Source organism: Anabrus simplex, chromosome 8, assembly GCF_040414725.1.
Source record: "Anabrus simplex isolate iqAnaSimp1 chromosome 8, ASM4041472v1, whole genome shotgun sequence".
NCBI lineage: Eukaryota > Metazoa > Arthropoda > Insecta > Orthoptera > Tettigoniidae > Anabrus > Anabrus simplex.
In genome coordinates this window covers 14701008-14723017 of record NC_090272.1, presented here as the reverse complement: position 1 = coordinate 14723017, position 22010 = coordinate 14701008, and the positions used below count along the sequence as shown (strand labels likewise).

At 39.6% G+C, this 22010-nt stretch overlaps 1 protein-coding gene across 1 annotated transcript in view; it reads right to left on the bottom strand.

The window, feature by feature from the left end:
• The window catches only part of LOC136879200 (activator of basal transcription 1), a 40031-nt gene extending 31718 nt beyond the window's left edge, over positions 1-8313 (bottom strand). Inside the window, exons 1-3 of the mRNA XM_067152995.2 lie at positions 8292-8313; positions 6362-6914; positions 6078-6258 (exon numbers count right to left, since the gene is read on the bottom strand). Coding sequence (XP_067009096.2) covers positions 6078-6258; positions 6362-6536 — 356 coding nt within the window. The 5' untranslated portion in view covers positions 6537-6914; positions 8292-8313. The remainder of the gene's footprint in view (positions 1-6077; positions 6259-6361; positions 6915-8291) is intronic.
• Positions 8314-22010: the final 13697 nt, after the last annotated feature.

Here is a 22010-nt window from a genome sequence, read left to right as displayed (position 1 = left end):
AACCCGAAAATAAGAAACTGCAGTAACCCATCAACGAAATGCCCGCTGCTAGACACACAAGAGAGGGGCGAGTTTCTGTTATTAGTGCGGATAATTTAAATAATTTTTTAACCCTTTCAGTCCAGGTGTACAGTATACTGTACATCAAATTCATTAGCTTATAGCACCAAGAATTATTAGTGAATAGAGGAGTTCTCTATCTTGCTAGAGACTTCTATGCTTTATCTTTGTTTCTCAATTGGTTGAAGTGACATCTTCCAACACATTAGTGAATTATGAAGATAAACAAACATGGCAGACATGCATGCTGTTAGTGGAGGTAAGTGGGAAAATTTTATTCTTTATTTTTAACATTTTATTCTGTTTAGGGTAAAGTTCTGTTTGGGGGTTAAAGATAAAGGTTTGAATAGAATATGCATACTAATTATAGTTAGCCTTTCATATCCCTTGCCTCATAACATCCATGTATATTAGCATGTACAGTATACTGTACATGGGGTCCCAAGTGTTGCAAATAGTGTGACTGAGTTCATTATCTTTCACAAAGTTTTATTTATATACCTGGTAGTTTCTAGTAATATAGAAGAAGATTAAGTGTTGTATACTCTAGATTGTCTCTTAGAAATGTAAAAAGAAACTTTGTTTTTGTTCTCTGAGTTCCCTAAAATATATTTTTGTTGAAATTCAGGCACATCAAGGATGAAAATGAACCCAAGCGACGTTGATATGATTTTGAAGTTGTTGGAGAATGGAGATGTGTCTGATGTGGAGGAACTAGCCAGTGATGATGAGGATGAACCACAAACCAGCCACAAATACAGCGCATTGGTACGTTATCACATTCAATATTATTACACATTATGAAACTCCAGTACTCTTATGGCAAACTGAGTTGCCCAAATTTTTAGCTAATAATTATTAAAATATAGCTTTATTTTGCGATATGTTTCAGGAGCTGATGTTGAGATGATATCTGTAAGCAGCCCAACTGAGGCAAGTGGCAATGGATATACTATTGGTACTTCTGGAGATGCTGAACTTTCTGTTGAAGATATTTTCCTGACACAGAGGCCTGATATTCTGCTCCCATAACAATGTGCAAACCAAACAAAACTTTAATTACTTTCCTCAGGTTTGATTGGCTTGTATGTCACATCTTTCTGAAGTACAAAAATATTTGTTTTCTCTGAGTGATGGAGTACAGCCGAATGCTAGAAATGCTGGGTTGGCACAGAAGGAGATAATGGATTTGTTAGATTTCAGGCTTAGGGTAACTGAAGCTTTTGTGAAAGTTGATAACCAATTCAAGGGAATCAAAAGAGGAAGGCTATCTACAAGCCCTGTAAGATCACCTTCAACTAATAAAAAACGAACAACTGAGACGAGACCACAGAGGGAAGTGCGGACGGATAGTGTTGATCACTTACCAGAGCATGATGGCAATAAAGAACCTACTCGATGCAAGAAGATTAATTGCACCCAGCGATCACACATTATCTGCAGAAATGTGGAGTACATCTTTGTATAAATAGGAACAGGAACTGCTTTGCAGCATTTCATAAGCAATGAAATGAATGTGAATTGTTATGAAGCATTTCTTTGTCGGTAACATGTGAACAAAATATAAATATTTGTAAATAATTATCTGTAAACAATGAAAATATCTCAAAAATAGATAATTTCAGTTCTATAGGAATGTATAGCTTACCATTTAGTACAGTATAAACATTGTATACCTCCAAATCCTGTCCTAAGAAGGTTGCCATCCCAAGGTAAAAGTTTAGGATTCAGCAACACTTGATACCAAATGTACAGTATACTGTACATTATATATTTTTGTAACGGATGGTCTCTCATCAACCAAATTTTGTAAGTACACCCCCAGTATGACCTAAAATCAAAATCCAGTCAGAAGTAATTTTTCTTTCTAAACAGAAAAAATCAGGACTGAAGGGGTTAAAAAACCAAGCAAGTGCTCAGCAGTAAGTCGGACTCTGGACGAGTCAGGGCCTCTCAGGGTGCATGCACTGTGCATGGTGCAAAAGACGACTTTGCTTGATTGACAAGAGTGCAGACCCCCACTCCTCGATTTGAAACAATAGCGCCGTCTCTTTCTTTCCCCACGCCTGTCTCCCTCTTCCTCACTTGCTCCGTAGCGTTCCAAATCCGAGTTGAGCCGAGTAGCCCAGAGACGAAGCGTTGGTCAGAGCCGAGCCAGACCTATGCACTGTGCACAGGAACTCTGCGCCGCTGTCTGCACGCGAGAGATTTTGGGCGTTTGAGAGGCCCTGTCATAGATAAACCACAACTAGCCATATTTGTGACATATGGGTCAAGGGACTTGCAGGTGGTGGAAGAACTTTTAAACCTGGTTACTTTGAAGGATACTACTCGAGGTTGTGACATTAAAGAAGCCCTGGATGATGCTTTACAGAAAATCTCAATGCCTATCGGTAATATTGTCAGCGTTGCTACCGATGGTGCACCATCCATGACTGGCACGAAACGAGGGCTTATTGGGCTTTTAAATGCTGACACATCAGTTCCTGATTTTCTACCTGTACATTGTATTATACACAGAGAACATTTAGCAGCAAAATAATTTCAGTACCCGCATATTATGCAGGTAGTTCTAAAAATTGTGAACTGTATTCGCATATGTGCCAAAACACGCAGACAGTTTATATAAGATATGAACAATGATGAGTTTCCTGATGATGTATATTGGTATGGCTATCAGTAACCAATCTTCTTGGCAGATGTTGTGAATTACTTGATCCAATCAAACAGTTTATGGAAGAAAAGGAAAATCCTTCCCTGAACTTAATGACCCCCAGTAGATTTGGCTTTTTTCTTACAGATGTGGTCTAGCATTTAAAAACGCTAAACATATCTTTACAAGGAGGAGAAAAACTTACTTCTGATTTGGCCCAGACTGTACTTTCATATCAAGTGAAAGCTTTTGGGGAAAAACCTTCAGACTAAGACATTTTCTCACTTTAAATGTTTGAAGAAAATTACTCAAAGCCTTCCTCATGTTCAGGTGGAAACTGAAGATTGCATGAGTAAAATGTCTGGCCTTGCTGAAGAAATCAATGGCAGATTAAATGACCTTAATTTTCATTCCTGGGAAATCCTTTTTCTGTTGTTGTTGTTGTTGTGGGCGATGGCTACCTGTTTCATCACCAATAACAAAGGATACAGCAGCTGTAGAGTTCGAGCTACTAGAACTGCAAGGGGACGAAGGACTAAAAGGACTCAAATGAAGTGGTGTTTCTACCATAGAGTTTTGGAAGAATGCTCCAGAAGAAAAATACCCACTAACAAAAGGATGTGCCAAGAGACTGATCTCAATCTTTGAGACTACTGATGTGTGTGAATCACTGTACTCAATGCTTAAATTCATTTAATATATATATCGAACTGAACTAATCAAGTGAACTTGTGCGAACTGCGCTTGCCAATTATCAGACAGATTTCAAAAGAACTAACAGCAAAAATGAACACTCGAAAAAGCACTTCTCAGAAGTAAAATCTCAATTCTTGTTGTGTTCCTGAACAATAATGTTCTGTATAGTGTAGAAAATAAATGTTCCTTCATTTGTTATAAAATGTAAAACCTGTCTTCATTTTATGAATCATTTTCTAAACATGCTCCCAATTTTGTCTCCTAAATTTGCAGCTCTCAGAATTAAGGTTAGTGGCCACCCCTGCTATATACTAAAGACCTCTGTATGTCACGTTTTACTACGAGGGAACATTCAGTACAGTTTAGCAATATTTTACTCCTATTCGATTTTAATCTTTGTGAGTGCAACTATGTCATTGTTTCAAGTCGCTGTATACCACTTCAGACTGTAAGTCACTTATTTACAGCAATAACATTTGGCACTTTTAATGTGTTTTAACGTCTTAAGTGTTACTTCAAGACCTTCCAGAATGTGGGATTCGTGAACTTTTTTAAACAAGTATTTAAACAACCTCTAATGTTCTTGTACTGATTTTAATTGTGTTTCATTAGACTAAATTCTCATCCAGTTTTTGGATACATGAGACTGTTTAATGTTTTCTTGTATAGGCTATTTAGTTTGTTTAAAGGTTTTTTTCTTCCTAATAGTGCTAATTTATTCATTAAAATTTTCTCATGTCCTGGTACTATGAGTACCGAAACTGGTCTAATGATATTAAATGAATACTTCTACCTGTATATTGAAGCGTTGATTAGGTGGAGCATCTTCCCCATTTTTCTTTAATGTATTGTCTATATCAGCATGGAATGAAAATAATTTTTTTTGCTATTTGCTTAAAGTCGCACCGACACAGATAGGTCTTATGGCGTTGATGGAACAGGAAAGGCCTAGGAATGGGAAGGAAGCAGCCATGGCCTTTATTAAGGTACAGCCGCAGCATTTGGCTGGTGTGAAAAGGGGAAACCACAGAAAACCATCTTCAGGGCTGCCGACAGTGGGATTCGAACCCACTATCTCCCGGATGCGAGCTCACAGCTGTGCGCTCCTAACTGCACGGCCAACTCGCCTGGTGAAAATAATTAATAATGATACTGTTCGTAACTCTCGCGAGAGTTAATGAGTTAACTAATATTTCTCACGAAAAGTATGAAGAAATGTAAGAATCTTAACACATTGTTTATCTTTTAACACAGTGTTAACTAACAACTTGTTAGTATACACTTAACATCTGTTGAAACCGGGCCCAAATCTACATGATGGCACACTTACATACGTCAGCTTCTGGCGTTATTTTTCGGAACATTTTTTCCTATTGCGTCGATAAAGGGGGTTATCTAAGTTACCAGTCGTGTTAACAATACCAATTCTAAGCCCAGGGGTACTTTTCGAACAAAGAAAAAGTTTAAAAAAGGAGGTCGGTTAACAATCGGGTACATCAGTAACTTCTGTATATCACTAAGTCTTAGTTTAGCTACTACAATTTTCTGATCTCTTTCAAAATCCTCTTTTGGCACAACTGTGACATCTGACTGCATTTCTCCCTCTCCATTACAATGAGGTTGATCTTCCTTCATCCCCACGTTTAAATAATTTCTCATAAAAATGTCAATCGGAAGATTTCCTTCCACATATCTTCTCTTTACCTTGCATGTCTGTTCCTACACTTCCTTCTCTCTGTGCCATTGCTCTAATTGCTTCAAAAATCTCTTTGAGGCTCAGAAGAAAACATTTATTTTTATTTTTGCAAGTTGCTTTATGTTGCACCAACACAGATAGATCTTATGGTGACGATGGAAGAGGAAAGGGCTAGGAGTGGGAAGGAAGGGTCCGTGGCCTTAAGGTACAGCCCCAGTATTTGCTTGGTGTGAAAATGGGAAACCACAGAAAACAATCTTCAGGGCTGCGGATAGTGGGGTTCGAACCCACTATCTCCCAAATAGTGGATACTGGCCGCACTTAAGCGACTGCAGCTATCGAGCTGTGGTGTATACCTCTAGGAAATGTTTTCTTCTACTCTCAAATCCACATCTCATTTTTATTATTCTGACACTGATTGGGCCAATTTCCTTAGGTCTTTTCTCAGAATAACACCAACTGCATTTCCACTACCACAGCGGAGTAACTGGCCAGACAGAACCATCCTCTCTATAAACACTAATCAGAAGAGGGCCGACACTTCAAGGAATGATTACCAAGGCCTTGCCAACCTAATACTGTAGAGGTCAGACCACGGAAGGTCAGATAGGAAAGATGAAATGAGAAAGTGAAGCAATGACAGACAAAGCTAGGGCCAGCATTCTGCAAAAATGTTCTGTGTTAAAAATATTTCTGTAATAATCTGATGTACATTGAGGAAATAAGGTGCAGGTTTCATGCAAAACAGATCAATTGGCCAGGTTAAAATACAGAATTCCAAAATAAAGAAGAACAAAATTATAATTCATTTCTACTCCATTGTTGCCATGATGTTACAAGACTGGAAAGAACCATGCTATGAACTGTGACACACTGTCATGCATTTTGCAGTACAGTACGGTCGGTACAAGCATTTCACTATGACAAAAATCAACCTGTATCACAAAAATATCTATAGATTATAAACCATACCTTGGAAGGTACTTTAAGCTCCATATGTGGTCATAAAATTTACTCTTCTTTCTGCTTTCTATTCGAGTATTATTCAATGATACTGCAACTTGTTTTGCAACACGTTTGCTTTTGAATTCAATCCAGGCTTCTGTGAAATGTTTGGCTGGTTTCTTCTTCTTCTTCTTGGAATTTGTTTTCTCTGAAATTAAAATCATTTATATATATATTGCGAAAAGTTAAAAAAAAAAAAAAAAAAAAATAGATACCAAGAACGGGAAGAAACATCATTATTCCTAGACTACCTGATTCAGCTGGCTGAAGAAAGACTCTACCCACTTCACCATACTGACTAAATATTTCAGTTATTTTTGTTACAGTCATGTATGGAGGAATGGTAGAAATATATATAATCCCTCGCTTCCTCTTCTTAAGCTGATCTTGACGTGAAGAAATTGCTGGTTCAGTATTATCGATCATGTTCGTCGCGGTCGTGAAATTTCATGGGTACTGAACTGATTTGTCTCGCAAACGCAAAGAATTTCTGTTTAGAGCTTTGTAGTTGTACTGCTGATCGTTATCTCCCCTTTGTGTACAAAATTAAAAATATACAACAGAAATGTAGCTTTGTACCCAGGGTCACCAAAAAGCACGTGGAGACTTGATCACTTTGTTTTGGTTTTCTTCTTCTGCTTCTAGAAGTTTATGGACTCTTTTAGTGTCGTCCAGTCACAAACACATAATTGGATGCCGTTATGCATCAATCACGTTCTGAGGAGAACATGTAGTTGGGCACAACTTGGTCTGCTCTTCACCGCATTGCTTTGGTCTGCCAACTCCAGTGTGCAGCCTAATGACCTGAAGACACCATCCACTCAGCAAGGTAGCTGTATAAAGGCCGGTCTCCACTGATTAACATTTAACAACAACATGTTAAATGTTAACTGGTGACACCATCAGCATGTTAAATGTTAAATGTCAAAAACTGTTTCATTTAACATTGTGTCCACACTTAATAAACATTACAAGTAACAAGTAACTATTCTCATTTTGGTTCCGTATTGAAGTTGACGTATGTCAAGTATTATTACAATATTATAAGTCCACCTGTTCAATACAATACAATATGATCCATTATTTCATATGTATACAAAATATTTGACCATATGAAATAGTGGATCATATTGTATTGTATTGAACAGGTGGACTTATAATATTGTAATAATACTTGACATACTTAATAAACATGTTAAACTTGACATCCTTTGTTTAGGCCTATATACAGGTAGTTCATCATATCAATTTATGGTAATACATTTAGATGGTGTCTAGTATTTTTAAATAAGGACAATGGAATCAGATGAAGAGGAATTGGCCTTTGTTATTCCCACTGTTGCTTCTTGTTATGATTTAGAAATTCAGTTTTATTAGGCACATTTCCTCCCCTCACTCTGCTCATAGCTTCAAAAGCAAACCACTTTGAAGTACAGGGTATAAACTTCGTCCGCTCCCGACTACCGACTTTTCTGAACTTTCTGCAATTCTCGACTGTACTGGGAGCGGAGGGACGCTAGTATTTTTTTTTTCGATTTACTCGCGGGAACAATTATAGATATTTTCGAGTTCCTGGAAACTGTCGGCTTTCTTCGCTTTATATCTGTATTCCTCTGGTGAGACATCCCACAAATAAGGCCTTTCTATTATATCTCTAATTAAGTCCAGAGTAATCTCCTTGCTCTACCCCATTTCTGACATTTTAGTATAGTGCAGAGAGAACGACACACGTGCGTGTACTGTATTTGTAGCTTATAAGAAAGAGAACGAGTATTGCGGAGTGTTGTAATTAAAAGCCTGCTTCATGAGGAGCACGTCGTTTGCATCGTTTAGGTTATGTGTTGGCATGGGAACATCATGGAAGTTGCCGAAGCTGTGCCGACAACGCACGAACAACGAATTGACTTGACATGTTTTCCACTTGGAGCGGAAAACACGCCAACATGTTAAAAGTGTTAACTCAACATTCTGAGTTAACATGCAAAGTTAATTGGAAGACACAATCACAATATACATGTCAACTGTAACATGTTAAATTAAACATGTTGGTGTTAAATGTTAAACAGTGGAGACCGGCCTTAAAACACTTAACTAAAGTGACTATTTACAAGTCTCTTTAGAGTAGCAGGCAGTCACTTCACACACAACACACGAGAACTCCAGAGAAAGTCCGCTACTCACACAATCACCCCACATTGCTCCTCAACATGGACTAATAACCACCACTGAGCTACTCCTTGTCTTGTCTTGCGGATATTTATTTGGGAACCAAATATATTCTTTCCCAGTCACGAGCCCAATGAAATTTTTTCACTTGTATCACAACAGCACACGTTTACATCATTAATAACCAGTTTTAGCACGATTACACTTAGATAGATAAACTGAACGAAGCACTATGATATCGTGTATATGTAAGTTCATAAAAGTAGTAAACTATCTGCACTGGTCGAATACACAAATAACCTATTAAGCACCATTCACAATGCAAACGTAACGTAACGTAAACTTAAAATTAACGTTAACTTAGAAGTTAGCGGCCATCTTATCTAATGGATCCATTCACAATGCGCCGACGTAAACTCAACTGCGAGTCCTTAAAATTAAGGGATTGCAAACTCCAAGCTCTTGCGGTTAATTTTACGTTAACTTTAAGAACCAGCCAATCAGAGCAGAGGTAAACATTGTGTGTTGTGCACGATATAATGACTTCTTTCGACGAAACACTTGTAATTCTCTTTCAAAATAATCTTTGTGTATAGGCTATGTATGATAGAAGGAAAAAGAATTACAAATACGCTATACCGAAAAATAGGTGGAAATTAATATCCTGTAGTAATGAAATCTGACAATAAATGGCGGGAGACAAGCTCGCAGCGTTGGCAAACGGACGAGAGACAATCCCTGTCATAAATAAAACAGTGTCCCTGTACATTACTTAACATTATGACGGACTACTAGTTTACGAAAACTATATCAGCCAAACAAATAGATCTAAACATCTCATCAGGGTGTGATAGATAGGGTCATAGATGTCGGTAAAGGAGACCTTACATTTCTTTTTATTAGAAAAGGGGAAGCAAATCGTAAGAAAGGCAAACAGTTCAGGTTTCATTCGCATGTCGAAAACGATCTGACGAGGGTCATTTCTTACAGTAGATTACTGAAATCGCCCTGAGATAACCTTCTTTGATTCAAGGGATGAACCCATTTTCTGTACCGTTGTTTACATCGCCTTTTCAGGTACCGTAGGCCTACACAGCTCCCAGGAGCAAAGCAATAGATGTTTGAAGTAATATGAATTCCGCTACCACGTTGTTTGATTCCATCGAGGTACCGGTATTGAAATATAAAACTGCGAGATAGCCCAAAACCTGGCTTCCGTACTAAATAACATGGCAGTGTTTTGATTGGCTACTGTGTACTCTTTACGTTAATGTTACGTCCTCCATTGTGAATACCACAAATTTTACGTTAATTTTACGGTTACGTCACGGCGTTAAGTTTACGGTTACGTTTGCATTGTGAATGGGGCCTTAATCTTGAGCAATAGAAACGTGTTGCACTGTACAAGATTGGAGAGTAATAAAACTCTTGGCGCGAGATCCACTCACCCGGAACATATAGAAATGCCACTTCACCACCATGTCGAAAAAAACAACTGAAAATCTAGATCGTAATTATAATTTGATGTGAGTGTTATCAAGGTATTCGTTTAAGATAGCAATGATCTTAGGCGAAGGTTGATACAACAAAGCTGAAAGTCGTGTAGGGAAAGGTACGTGGACATTAATTAATTTCTGCATTAAAATGGCTTGTTGGCGTGCATATTGGGGGCAATGAAAAAACAAATGGTCACTATCGCCCTGAGGTTCGCCACAGGAACAAGTTGGATCGTTCGTAATTTGAAATCGAGATAAATATACCGTGGTTAAGGCATGATTAAAACGTAGTCTGATGATGTTAGTAATGTGACGTCGTGTATACGTACCATTTTTAAACCACGGAAGTGTGGGAATATTCGGTTGAATTTGATAGTAATAATGGCCTTTCGTACTAGCTGATAAACGCCATTTTGTGCACCATGTGTGTTTAGCTTCATTTTTATATATGGAAAGTAGTCAGAAATCGGGATTTTGATTTGTAATAAGTTCGCGGTATCTGCACTGGCTTCTTTTGCTGCTATATCGGCCATATCGTTGCCTGCGTGTCGGTTATGCCCTTTAATCCATAATAACGTTATAACAAAACCGGATGTTTCGAGTTGTAAAATAAGGTGTTTAACTTCGTATTTTGACTATGGGCGAAGGATTGGAGAGCTTGTAATACACTTTGAGAATCGCTGAATATATTTACTTTTTTGGATTGTAACTGTTGGACATATAAAAGAGCTTGATATATGGCACATAATTCTGCGGTAAAGATAGTTAAATTATTAGGCAACGGATATTTAAAGATAGTTTGTGTTTGTGGATCATAAAATGCTGCTCCGACTCCAGTAGTCGATTTTGACCCATCAGTAAAAAGGTGATAATCTGGTAGGTTATTGAACTTTTAAATTTCTTAAGAGCGTATAATTTGGGATGAGGTGAATACGTTGATTGTTTTAATGATTCAGAATAATAGAAGGACGGAATGTTTGAATATCATAGTCATATGAATACAAATTTACGCGTGGTGTGCGAAGTATAGTTTCAGTAAGATGGTGGAGTTCAGCATACGCCATATATATGGCGGGGTACTGATGATAAGGTGGAGGACCCTGTTGATAATATTCATATAATAATTTTAATTTAGGTACGATAAGGGAGTTCGATCTGCTAATATGTTTGAGTAGGAATTTTTTTGAAATTTTTATCCTGCGAATATACAGTGGTTCTTCTGTAGTTTCTACTAGTAAAGCGTTAGTTGGCGTTGTTCGGAGGGCACCCACACTGATACGTAGTGCTGAAAATTGAAGACGATCCAAAGCTAGTAAACTGTCTTTAGCGGTTAAATCAATAATATGGGCGCTATAGTCAAGTATGGACCGAATGGTTGCACGATATAGTTGTATTGCTGACAAGGGGTCAGCACCCCATGCACGTTTCGTTACCGTTCGTAAGATAGTAATATAACGATCAGATTTCCGAATTAAATACTGTGTTTGGGGTTGCCATGTAAGTCTTTGGTCGATATATATATGCCTAAATATAGGTGTTGTGGGACAAAGGGGATGCTATAGGTATCAAAGTTAATATGGCTTTTATCAAAGGTTCGTTTATTTGTAAAGATCATCGCTGCACATTTAGCGATTGAAAGTGAAAGTCCATGGGTTGTTAGCCACCGAAGGACTAAACTTAAAACGCGAGATATTGTGGTTCTACAATGATCAATGTTGGAGTGAGAACAGTAAATAACATAATCATCCGCGTAAGCTAGAATTCGAGCGTGTGGAGTCACAATAGATTCGAGATCTTTCATATAAAGGGCAAACAAAATTCCACTTAGTATCGAACCCTGTGGTAATCCATTTGATGTATAGCGGCTTTCAATTGTGTGTTGAGTTGATTTAATGGTTAACCGGCGATTGGCAAATAGTTGACTTAAAATAGAAAGGAATTTGATGGGAAATCCATAAATAAATAATTTCTCCCAGAGAATATGCAATAACACAGCATCATGGTCACCTTTAATATCCAAAAAGACTGCCACGGTAGATTGTTTCCGCCATTTTGCCAATAAGATGTCGAGGAGGAAAATAATGATAGGTTCCTGTGTACTATTACCACGCCTAAAAGGGAACTGATACTTAGGTAATAGCGAGTGGTATTCCAATAACCACGCCATTCGTTTCATGAGGATTTTACAGAAGACTTTCCGTATACATGATCCCAAAACTATGCCACGAAAATTTGCAGGTTCGGTAGGTCGTTTTGTCGGTTTCAGTATGGGAGTTATGAAAAAATCGTTCCATGTTGTTGGTACGTGTAATGTCTCAAGAATACTATTATAGTGTTGTAGTAAATAAATTTGGGCGTGAGGGGGGTATGGCCCTGAGCATGAGATAAGTAGTTGTATCAGATCCTGGGGACGAGCTATTAACGGTACATAATACAGATTGTAGTTCGTTATATGTAATTGGCTTTAATAATGACGTAAAAGAACGAGAACTGTCCTGTGAGATGGGTAGAAATGGCGGGTTTACGGATACTGGGGTGAGGGTATATAAAAAATCTTCTAAAATTTGTCGCGGATAGGAATAATAAGTTTGGTATTGGAATGTTCGCTTTATCATACGGATCACGTTCCAAAATTTCGCTGCTGGTAATTGAGGAGTTAATGTATAAATAAAAGACTGCCAAGCTTTTCGTTTTTTGCATTAAAGACAAGCTTTGTTTTTGCAATATGCTTTCGCAATTGGAAATAATGCTGCTGAGTCATTGATTGGCGGTATTGTTTATATAATTTTTTTCGCTGTTGAATGAGATCATGACGTTCTTTATCGCACCATTTTATTTCGTATTTCTGTGGGTGGGTCGTCACGTTAAGCGGTCGACACGGATGAAACATATTTAAATATTGGGTTAAATAAGGGAGTAAGGTTGGAAAGGTAATAGGTGACTCGTGTTATGCATCAGTAGACTAAGCGCCATTTCACGAAAATTGAGATCAAATTGAGATTTTAGCGCCATCTTGTAGAGGAAGGCTTGAACAATTTATAAAAAATTCCCCACTGCATTACAAGAGGCCGTTAATTGTTAGTAAACAGAAAACCTAAGCGACAAAGCGGGAATCAGTAAAAATGTAAATTGCATCAGTAGACTATGCGACGTTCCAGTTTGCATCATTTTCGATAGTGCTGACATTTTTACGTGGGAATACATTGAGTGGTTTATCAAGTGACGAAGTTCAGCGATGTATCAAGTACTTCCAAAAGTAAGGTGAACGACAATGCTACTAATGCAGCTTGCTATGAAGGTTGCGTCTGAAAATCATTCTCTAGAATTTGATCGTGAATCTCAGGAAGTAAATCTAAATAAGTCAAGACAGGGAGGACCACGGGAAAGTAGAGTTCCCTTTCACCAGGCATTAATACCTTTGTGGCCAAAAGGAAAATATATCTCTGAAGCCAAACTAAGATACTTTGGTTCGCTGATGCACTTAACACCTGCAGATGCCAAACAATTTTACTAGAATCTTCAAGCAGATTCTGACATCGTGAATGACGTAGATGGATTTAATGGAGATCCTGATTTCGAGATTGAATGAACTGAGAGCAACAGTCTTATTACCTGTCCAATGATTTGTGTGTATTTATGGGAGAAAATATCTTTAATCGCATTTTCTGTCTCAATCAGAACAAAACTTACCCATAGGCTTAAACATATCACGTCAATACTGTACTCTCAGAATATAATAGGCCTATCGCGAAGGAAAATCCATTCAAAAATTGTATAGACTACAATGGCTCATGTCTTATCATTTGTATTTGACTCAGATAAGTTGAAATTCCTCAAATCAGTAAATCATTATAGCAACGACTTTAGAGAATAGATTCCTTTATAGAAATTCTCCATCTAAAACTTAAATAATGAACCGGAGTTGTGGCGCGGCTCGTGGTGGTTCAAGCACTTAGCGGGCCTTTCCAGACAGTAGGAGATTCAGTTTTTAATCATGGCTGCCGCCACGTTATATTTTTTGATGTTTTACTCAGTAGATACTCAGCAGTTAGTGGTTATTGGTGTAGCATCGTGATACATTATTCGCATTTGAGAAAAACCTTAAATTGCATCAGTAGACTAAGCGCCATTTCTTCAAGAAAATCTATATAGTGCGAGTATAAAAATGTTGAAACTTGGTGAGAAGGTACAATCTATTATCCTACTACACCAGTAATACCATATTTAGCAAAATTATGTTCGTTCGAATTTACACATAGAACCAAATTTAAACGCGATTATCTCGCAACCAACTTTTGGCGCTTGGTCTAGTGATGCATAACGGCATCCAATAGTCTTGTCTTGTCTTGATGGGATAATTTAATGGGCTTCGCTTGGGAGCGGTATACCCAGCCACGCATCCTATAATCAAACACAAAATATGGAGGAGGCGGAAACACAAAATATAAAATGTAAAACAGGGGGCTATGAATACAACTACAAATCTACCACACAGGAAAATCACGAGGACACGAGGTACTAGACTTCATGCCAGATGATCAATACTTGGCGACTTTCTACCAATCACACACATGACCGATTCGACACATAAGGGAAAGAAAAAGGGACATAACCTACAGTAAACAGTTGGTGTCATAAAGGAAATTCGAGAGGGCAGCTACCGTAGTAGGCGTGGGATCGAGTATCCAACACGTCAATTGATTAGGTAACGCGAATTGCGTTCGAAAAAAAGGTTGTAACCATTTACGCCTGCTAACTTCAAGTAACGGACACTGAAAAAGTATATGATTAATGGTAGCAATCGACGTACGACACTTACAGAGGTTAGACGCGACCAACTTCATCCGAAGTAATTGATCCGGCGTGCACATATGGTTAAGGCCCGGTTTCACAGTTTGAGTTTAAGCCGAAGCTTTAGTGAGCCACGCACGCCGCTTAAGTAAGGCTTACTCTATGGCTTAAACACTACGAGTTTCACAGTAGGGGGACCATGTGCAGCTTTACTAAGCTGAACATCTCCGAAGTTGGTAATGCTTGCGCATGCGCAATGATTCAATTCTCATCTTTGTTTACATCCGTAGCCTATGACTGATTGACTTGTAGGTTATACATCGTTATCAGCCAAGAATTTAGAAAAATGAACGGAAAATGTGATTCCAATAATAGTAACAAAAATAAAGTTTTAAAAAGGTCACTCGCTCGTCCTTCTGACACGTTTTACCACTACAGTCTAAAATGGCCATAACTTCTGAACCATTCATGCAAATAATGTCCTGACAAGGTTATTGTAATCCTTATGAAATACTGGAGGAGGTCAAACAATTTATTTCGATGAGGAATTCGAGGATAATATCGAAATATTTATTTAATGTGAAGGAGTTATATTTTTTTACCGCTGAGTATAGCAAAAAATCGCTTCTAGAGGGCAAACGGTTGGAAATAGGTATATACCATCCCGAACTTTTTTGTAGAGGTTTCTATGCTTTACAATTCTTACACTTACACTTGGCGTCTATCGTTGATGGTTCACGCAGCGTAAGCCAAGAAAGCAAGTGACCGACCGACATTTTTGTCTCTTTTACTGTATATCGGAACACGGAAACTGTATTATTTCACGAGTCTCGAAATATATTCAGAAATATAAGTTATTTAATGTTAATGTTATTGGTTTTACGTCCCACTAACTATGAATTTGAGCACCTTCACCTCAGGACCGAGACAGGATCGAGCCTGCCAAGTTGGGCTATAAGGAGGCCAGCGCTCTACCATCTGAACTGAATCCTTAGCTTAAACCTCAGTTTCATACAGCTTAAGCCAGTCACAGATAAGCTCGGCTTACCACTTGCACTCCCCACTGTGAAACTCGTCCAGAGTTTAAGCTCCCGCTTAAGCCCGATCCAAGGCTTAAGCGTATACTGTGAAACCGGGGCTAAGCCGCATACGTATAAGGTTAGTAATATGACGTCGAGTATAAGGATGTTTTGTATACCACGGAGAAAGTGGAACATTCGGAAAGAGTGTGAATAAATGCCGTCCTTTACGACACGCGGGGTTACTCCACTCAGTCTGCCAAAACTGTCGTATCGTCTCGCGACAACTGCTCCAAAACTCCATGAATGGCAACATCAAAGAAAACGCCACACCCTGACCATGCGCAGCTGCTTGAGCTAAGAGATCAGCCTGTTCATATGTGAATGACCCGGAACCCAGATTAATGTAATCTTTTTACCGCGTTGGTGAAGATCGAAACAAATTTTTCGAAGATTTTGAATGTACCAATGTGATCGGGAACTGGGATTTTTTAAAGCCTGAAGCACACTCAAGGAATTAGAAGCAATGTATACATTATCGAGGTGTGAGTACTTAACGTACAGTAGGGCTTGACGGATTGCGAAAGCTTCAGCCGTAAAAATAGATGTCTCTGATGGGAGGGAGAATTGTTTGGATAGAACAAGATCCGGGGAAAAAAGGCCGCCCCACACCTGGGGGGTGCTAGTTTTGAACCCATCAGTATAGAATACTGGTGCTAATGCGTGAACATCCTGTGACAAAATGCGATGGACATATTTCCTAGCACTTTGTGTTCGGGCCGGGCCAAACGGTTGAATACCTCCTGATGTTGGCAGTATCATGTCAGGGACATAATAGTTTGCCTGAAAGGGAAAAATATAGTTAGCTGTGGACGGGTTACGCAGAATAGAGTTACGAAGATAACTAAATTTCCAATAAGCCCAAGCCAGCGCGGGGAATCTGTTGAAAGGTGTACCCTTATCTTGATAATAACGAACTAGCAAGGATAATTTAGGGATGAGAGGGTGTGAGTTGAGAGATAGAGTCCGTAGAAGAAACTTGGTGGCTAGCAAATTTCGCCGCAGTTTTAAGGAAAATTCCGCTGCTTCAACCAGAGTGGCATTGTTGGGGGATGACTGTAGAGCCCCAATGCAAAGTTTAACAAACTGTACTTGAAGTGAATCCAATTGAGTAAGTTTTTGATTGGCCGCCGTGTCGATAAACCCCGAGCCATAATCCAAGGGCGATCGAATAATGTTACGATATAACAGAAGCATCGTACTGGGATCGGATCCCCAATGTCTCTGTCGTAGGGCAAAAAAGATTGTTTTTTGGGAAGGGTCTTATCCACCAGGTATTTGACTTGGGTGTGCCATAGTAATTTCCGATCAAGGTAAATACCTTGATATTTAGTAGACTGGACAATAGGGATCGAAAACCCTTGGAATCGAACAGGGGGTGTTCCGTACGCTGAGCCCAAGAGAAAACAATCGCACGACATTTGTCGAAGGATACTTCGAAGTTATGATCAGTGAGCCATTTACCAAAAGAAGCGTCATATGTAATGACTTATAAACCTCTTCAAGTGATGGAAGACTGAGATTTATCACGAGATCGTCAGCAAATTGGATCATACGTGCTCTGCGTGTAATAATGTTCTCGAGGGACATCGAATAGATTGAGAATAAAATCGGACTTAGGATATCCCACTGAGGGAGCCCCTTAGAAGTCATACGTGCTTAGATCTGTGGGAAGTGTTTGAGTTGAAGTGATCTGTGCCTTAGCATGTTCAATAGAAGATTAATAAAGAGAGGCGGAAAATTGTAATTGAGCAATTTTTGGAGTAAAATTTTGAGGTCAACATGATCAAAGAAAATTGCCAAGAAGGGTTCCTTCCGACATCGTGCTAAACTGATATCTGTAACCAAAAGGTTAATGGCATCAGAGGCAGAACGATCCGGTAGGAAGGCAAATTGATATTTTGGTAGCAAGTTATAGTTAGGCGTTCCAGAATAATTTTTGGAAAAGTTTTTCTAAGGCATTGTCCCAGGTAAATACCCCTATAACTGTCAGGAAGGGCAGGGTTTTTACCTGGTTTCAACAGGGGGACTAGATACAATGTGTTCCAAGTGGAAGGGGTTCGAGCCATCTCAAGGCAAAGATTGAAAATCTGTAGTAAATGCTACCTAGCTAAAAGAGGGAGCTGCCTTAATATACGGAACACGAGATCGCATCCCGTCCAAGTGTCGAATTTTGTTATGTGTTGATGACCAGATTTAATTCTTGGATGTCAATTGGGCTCATGAGAGATGAAAATTTATTAGAGCTAAGAGGGATAACGAAACTATACTGAGGTTCTACCGAATCCGGCGTTAGTTGATGAAAAAAGTTATCAACTCATCCATATTGAAATGTATTGTCGACGGGGAATTAATTAGGCGGTTGGATAGACCGGCTATTGCTCGCCATATATGTTTTGATGGTGTCTGTCTATTTAAAGAGGCAATGAAGTTTTTCCAAGCTCGTCGGCGTTTTATCATTAAAAACGCTTTTCGATTGTGCTACTATGACTTTATAGTGTAAGTAAGATTGGAACGTACTCAAACGTCGAAAGGAGCGCAGAGCCGCTTTCCGGCGTGATATTAAGGCTGCGCATTCCGCGTCCCACCAGCGTGCATAATGGATAGATTGGGTTCGGAAATGTGGTTGTATTGGATGGTAGAGATCTAAATATTCAGTGATAATAGCTGTGAAGGAATTGTTGGACACCGGTTGACCTGCTAAGGCAGTAAACTTGTGGACTAAAAACTGTTGAAACCGTGGAGTATTGAAGGGACGCATTCGTCTGCTTGCTTTAACCGAGGGCGGAGCGGCTGGAATGAGTGTCCTTGACGACCTCCCATTCCACGCGGTGCGCCAGATTGCTCGAACATATGGTTAAATCTACTGCACTTTTATTTGCAGAAGGGGGCGTAACGCGAGTAGGTGAGCCATCATTCAAAATTCGAAAATGATGTAATGCCGCTATTTTAGCTATTTTATTGCCTTTAGGGTACGAAACGTCACATCCCCAACTCTCATGGTGCCCGTTTAAATCGCCCCCGAGAAGAAAGGGGTGCGGCAGTTGGGCGAAAAAGTTCGCCCAGTCAGCATATGTGCCTTGGATTCGTGGTGGGCAATAGATGGACATAAAATGGATGTTGTCGACCACTATAGCGACCGCCTGTGTACCAGGTATTCTATAAGTCAAATATATCGACGAGTATTGTAGGCTGTTATCTACCAAAATACAAGCCCCGTCAAAACCATAATTATCATGACGAATAACGGTATAATGGGGTATATGAAAACGTTTGGCCGGAGCCAACCAAGTTTCACTGATTAAAATTATATGAGGTTTGTAAGAATCAATGATTAAAAGTAGTTCATGTCTCTTGTGAACTACGCTACGTGCATTCCACTGAAGAATTATCATTAAAGGAAATAAATGATGCTAATGAGTGGAGTAGAGTCTGAACTTCCTCCTGCATAGTGAGGAGCATTTTTGACCATTTAGCATCGTTTTAAGCAGCCCTGGCATAAGCAGATAGTTTGTCTGCAATAGCTGTAATGGTAGCCGATACCAGGTTCGAGGCTCGGGAACTGTCTTGCTTCGAGTATACAGTCGAATCTATCTGTCTGGAAGTGGCCGGTATGTTCTTCCCAGATACAGAAGTAATAGGATGTATAGCAGTTTTGACAGAGGGGGCTGTTTTAGAAGTGCACGATATCCCTGGACATCGTAACCTGGCGAACGATTCGGACTCGGTGGAGGCGATGAAACAACCGCCGTAAATTTTCGTTTTCTCGGCGGCGCGGGCTGAGGAAACGAAGAAGTGCTCGGAAGAGGAGGAAATTGTTGTAGGGTCAAAAGGGGGTTGAATTTATTGGCTACCGGAGTAAAAAAGGAGTCTGAGGATAAAGGAGAAACTTCCAAAGCCTGCTTTTTTTTTCATTTCCTCTTGTCGTTTATGTTCTGGGCATTGAAGAGATCCTACTGAATGTTCCCCTGAACAATTGAGACAAAGTCTGGTAAAATTCTTACATTCTGTAGTTTCATGATCGTGTGCGCAATTGGCGCATCGAGGGATTTGAGCCCTACAGTTTTTTCTAGCATGGCCATATCGTTGACATCGTCGGCAGATCGTCGGTTGAAAGACAAATGGTTCGACTGGGTACGAACCCGATAAATGGAAATGAAGGCAGGTAGAGTCTGGCTGTGAAACGTGAGTTTAATGGTGCCAGTTGGAATATAACTGACCCGTCCATCCTGAACGGAGCGTCGTTTCATTCTCTGAGCTCCGTCGAGAGAGGCGGTCGATTCAGCAACCTTACAAATTTCATCTACCGACAAATCTTTATCAACCCCTCGAATAACGCCTATCTCATATAGTGACGCGGAAGGAATAAACGCTTTAAGATGTTTTTCCTTTAAGATAGGGTTGGTGAGAAAGTGATTAGCTTTTGTTCTTGTCTGAAACTCAATTTGAATCCTATGGCGACCTCGCCTAGCAATTTGAGTAACACCCTCAAATTTACGGTCATAATTTCTTTCCCAAAGCCATGGGATGTATGCTGCCCAATTTCTTACTTTCATCAATGGCCTCCACAAATACTAGTTAGGGGCCCGTATGTGTATCATCGTATGTCTGCGTTTCAGGTTTTAGAGAATACACATCAACATTAGTAGAGGGAGCACGGTTACTATCAGGTGGGGTTGGGTCATTTAACACAAGTGTGTTATCCATAGAGAACTCACGACTATCAACTTCAACAGACTCCTCCTCCATACTCTGTCCCCCACTCGACTCCGCCATGAGGTTAGGAGTGAGTTGGGTAATTGATACACATAATACTCACAGACTCTCGTACCACTCCCAATGAAGCTAAGAAAGGTGAAGCAGGTTACCAAATCCGAACCTACTCGTACACTACACTGAGTAATACACTAGCACCGATAGTCACTCGTCCACTCGCCACCGGGAACCAGCGCGAACTGAAACACATAATTTTTAAACAATATACACATTAAAACACAGTCCGCTTGGTCTAAAACATTGAAGTATCGATATTCACTCACAAACTTTTCGAGGGCAATAACATATCCACATCACTGAGTCAAATAACGTTATCCCATCCAAGACATACATGTATTTATTTATTTATTTAGTCTGATCCAGGACACCCTAGATTTGCCATAAGACACAGAATAATACACAATAACAATTTTGAGGGAAGATAAAAAGATTAATGTTTAAAAAATGATAGGTTACAATTAACCATGTTAAATGGCATGAACTCCATATAAATGGTGACGAAGAATCGAAACGGAGTACTTGATGAGTGAGACGACTATCTCATCTTGTAGGCTTCTCGCTAGTTTATATTTTTGTCGCCATGTGACGAAAGATTTGGGAATTGTTCCCTTCGCGCCAAAGAAAAATCCAGTCACCGTAATTTTTTTAAGGTTATACGACTCAAGAAAGAAAGGGATGGTTGGGTTATAGATATCCTTTTTCTCATTGTCTACGTCAGTCGGCGGAGAGGCTGAAGATTCAAAGCGTACCGTAGGGTCAATAATTTCTGCTTCGTTCCTCCGTCTGTCAATCGCTATAATATCAATCCTGCGAGTGCTGCCTCCTTCGGCGAGGCAGTGGACTTCTTCGTACACTTCTAGATTTTTGAGAAGAAGAGCATTAGCAATCAGGTTTATGATGATGTTATGGCGTTTGATCCTAAGCAGTTCTCCTTGAGGGCAACTCCCCAGCACATGTGGTAAGGTTTCATACTCACTGCAGTGTCTGCAGTGGCCTGTGCTGGTAGAACGTTCCGGCAGAGTACGTACTGGTGCAACCATCGCTGTCATCTTCAACATCTCCCTCCATTCCGAACAAGTTAAACCGTCTCTTCTGGTAACCCAAGAATTAGCAGCAGGAACTTGAGCAAATAACTCAACACCTCTTCCTTTTCGTGGATATGCACACCAAGCTTCAAATTCGCGTGTTCTAAGTATATCGCGCAGTTGTCTAACAGATTTCGTTGATGTCTCTTCATTGAGTTGAAGTTCAGATAGGCAGCGAGTTTTTATTGCTGTGAAATTTCGAACAGCTTTTCGGTGCGAATCATTCACAGCTTCTAGCTTAAGATTGATGTGCAGCTGTTGAAGGTACGCTTCCCAAGTAGCGCGCATTAGTGCTAACCCTTTACATTTGTGGCTCGATTATATCATACTTGTCGGTGTGTCACTCGGAAGTTGTAAAATTTCTTTAAGTGCGCTTCTGATCATGTTGTCGGCTTTTAACAGACTTGATTTGGGAATTTTCTCAACCGAAACAGTCTGGAAGGGGTATATCAGTGTAGGGCCAATAAACTGATTTATTACAGTCAATTTTTGATGCGGTTGGAGTAA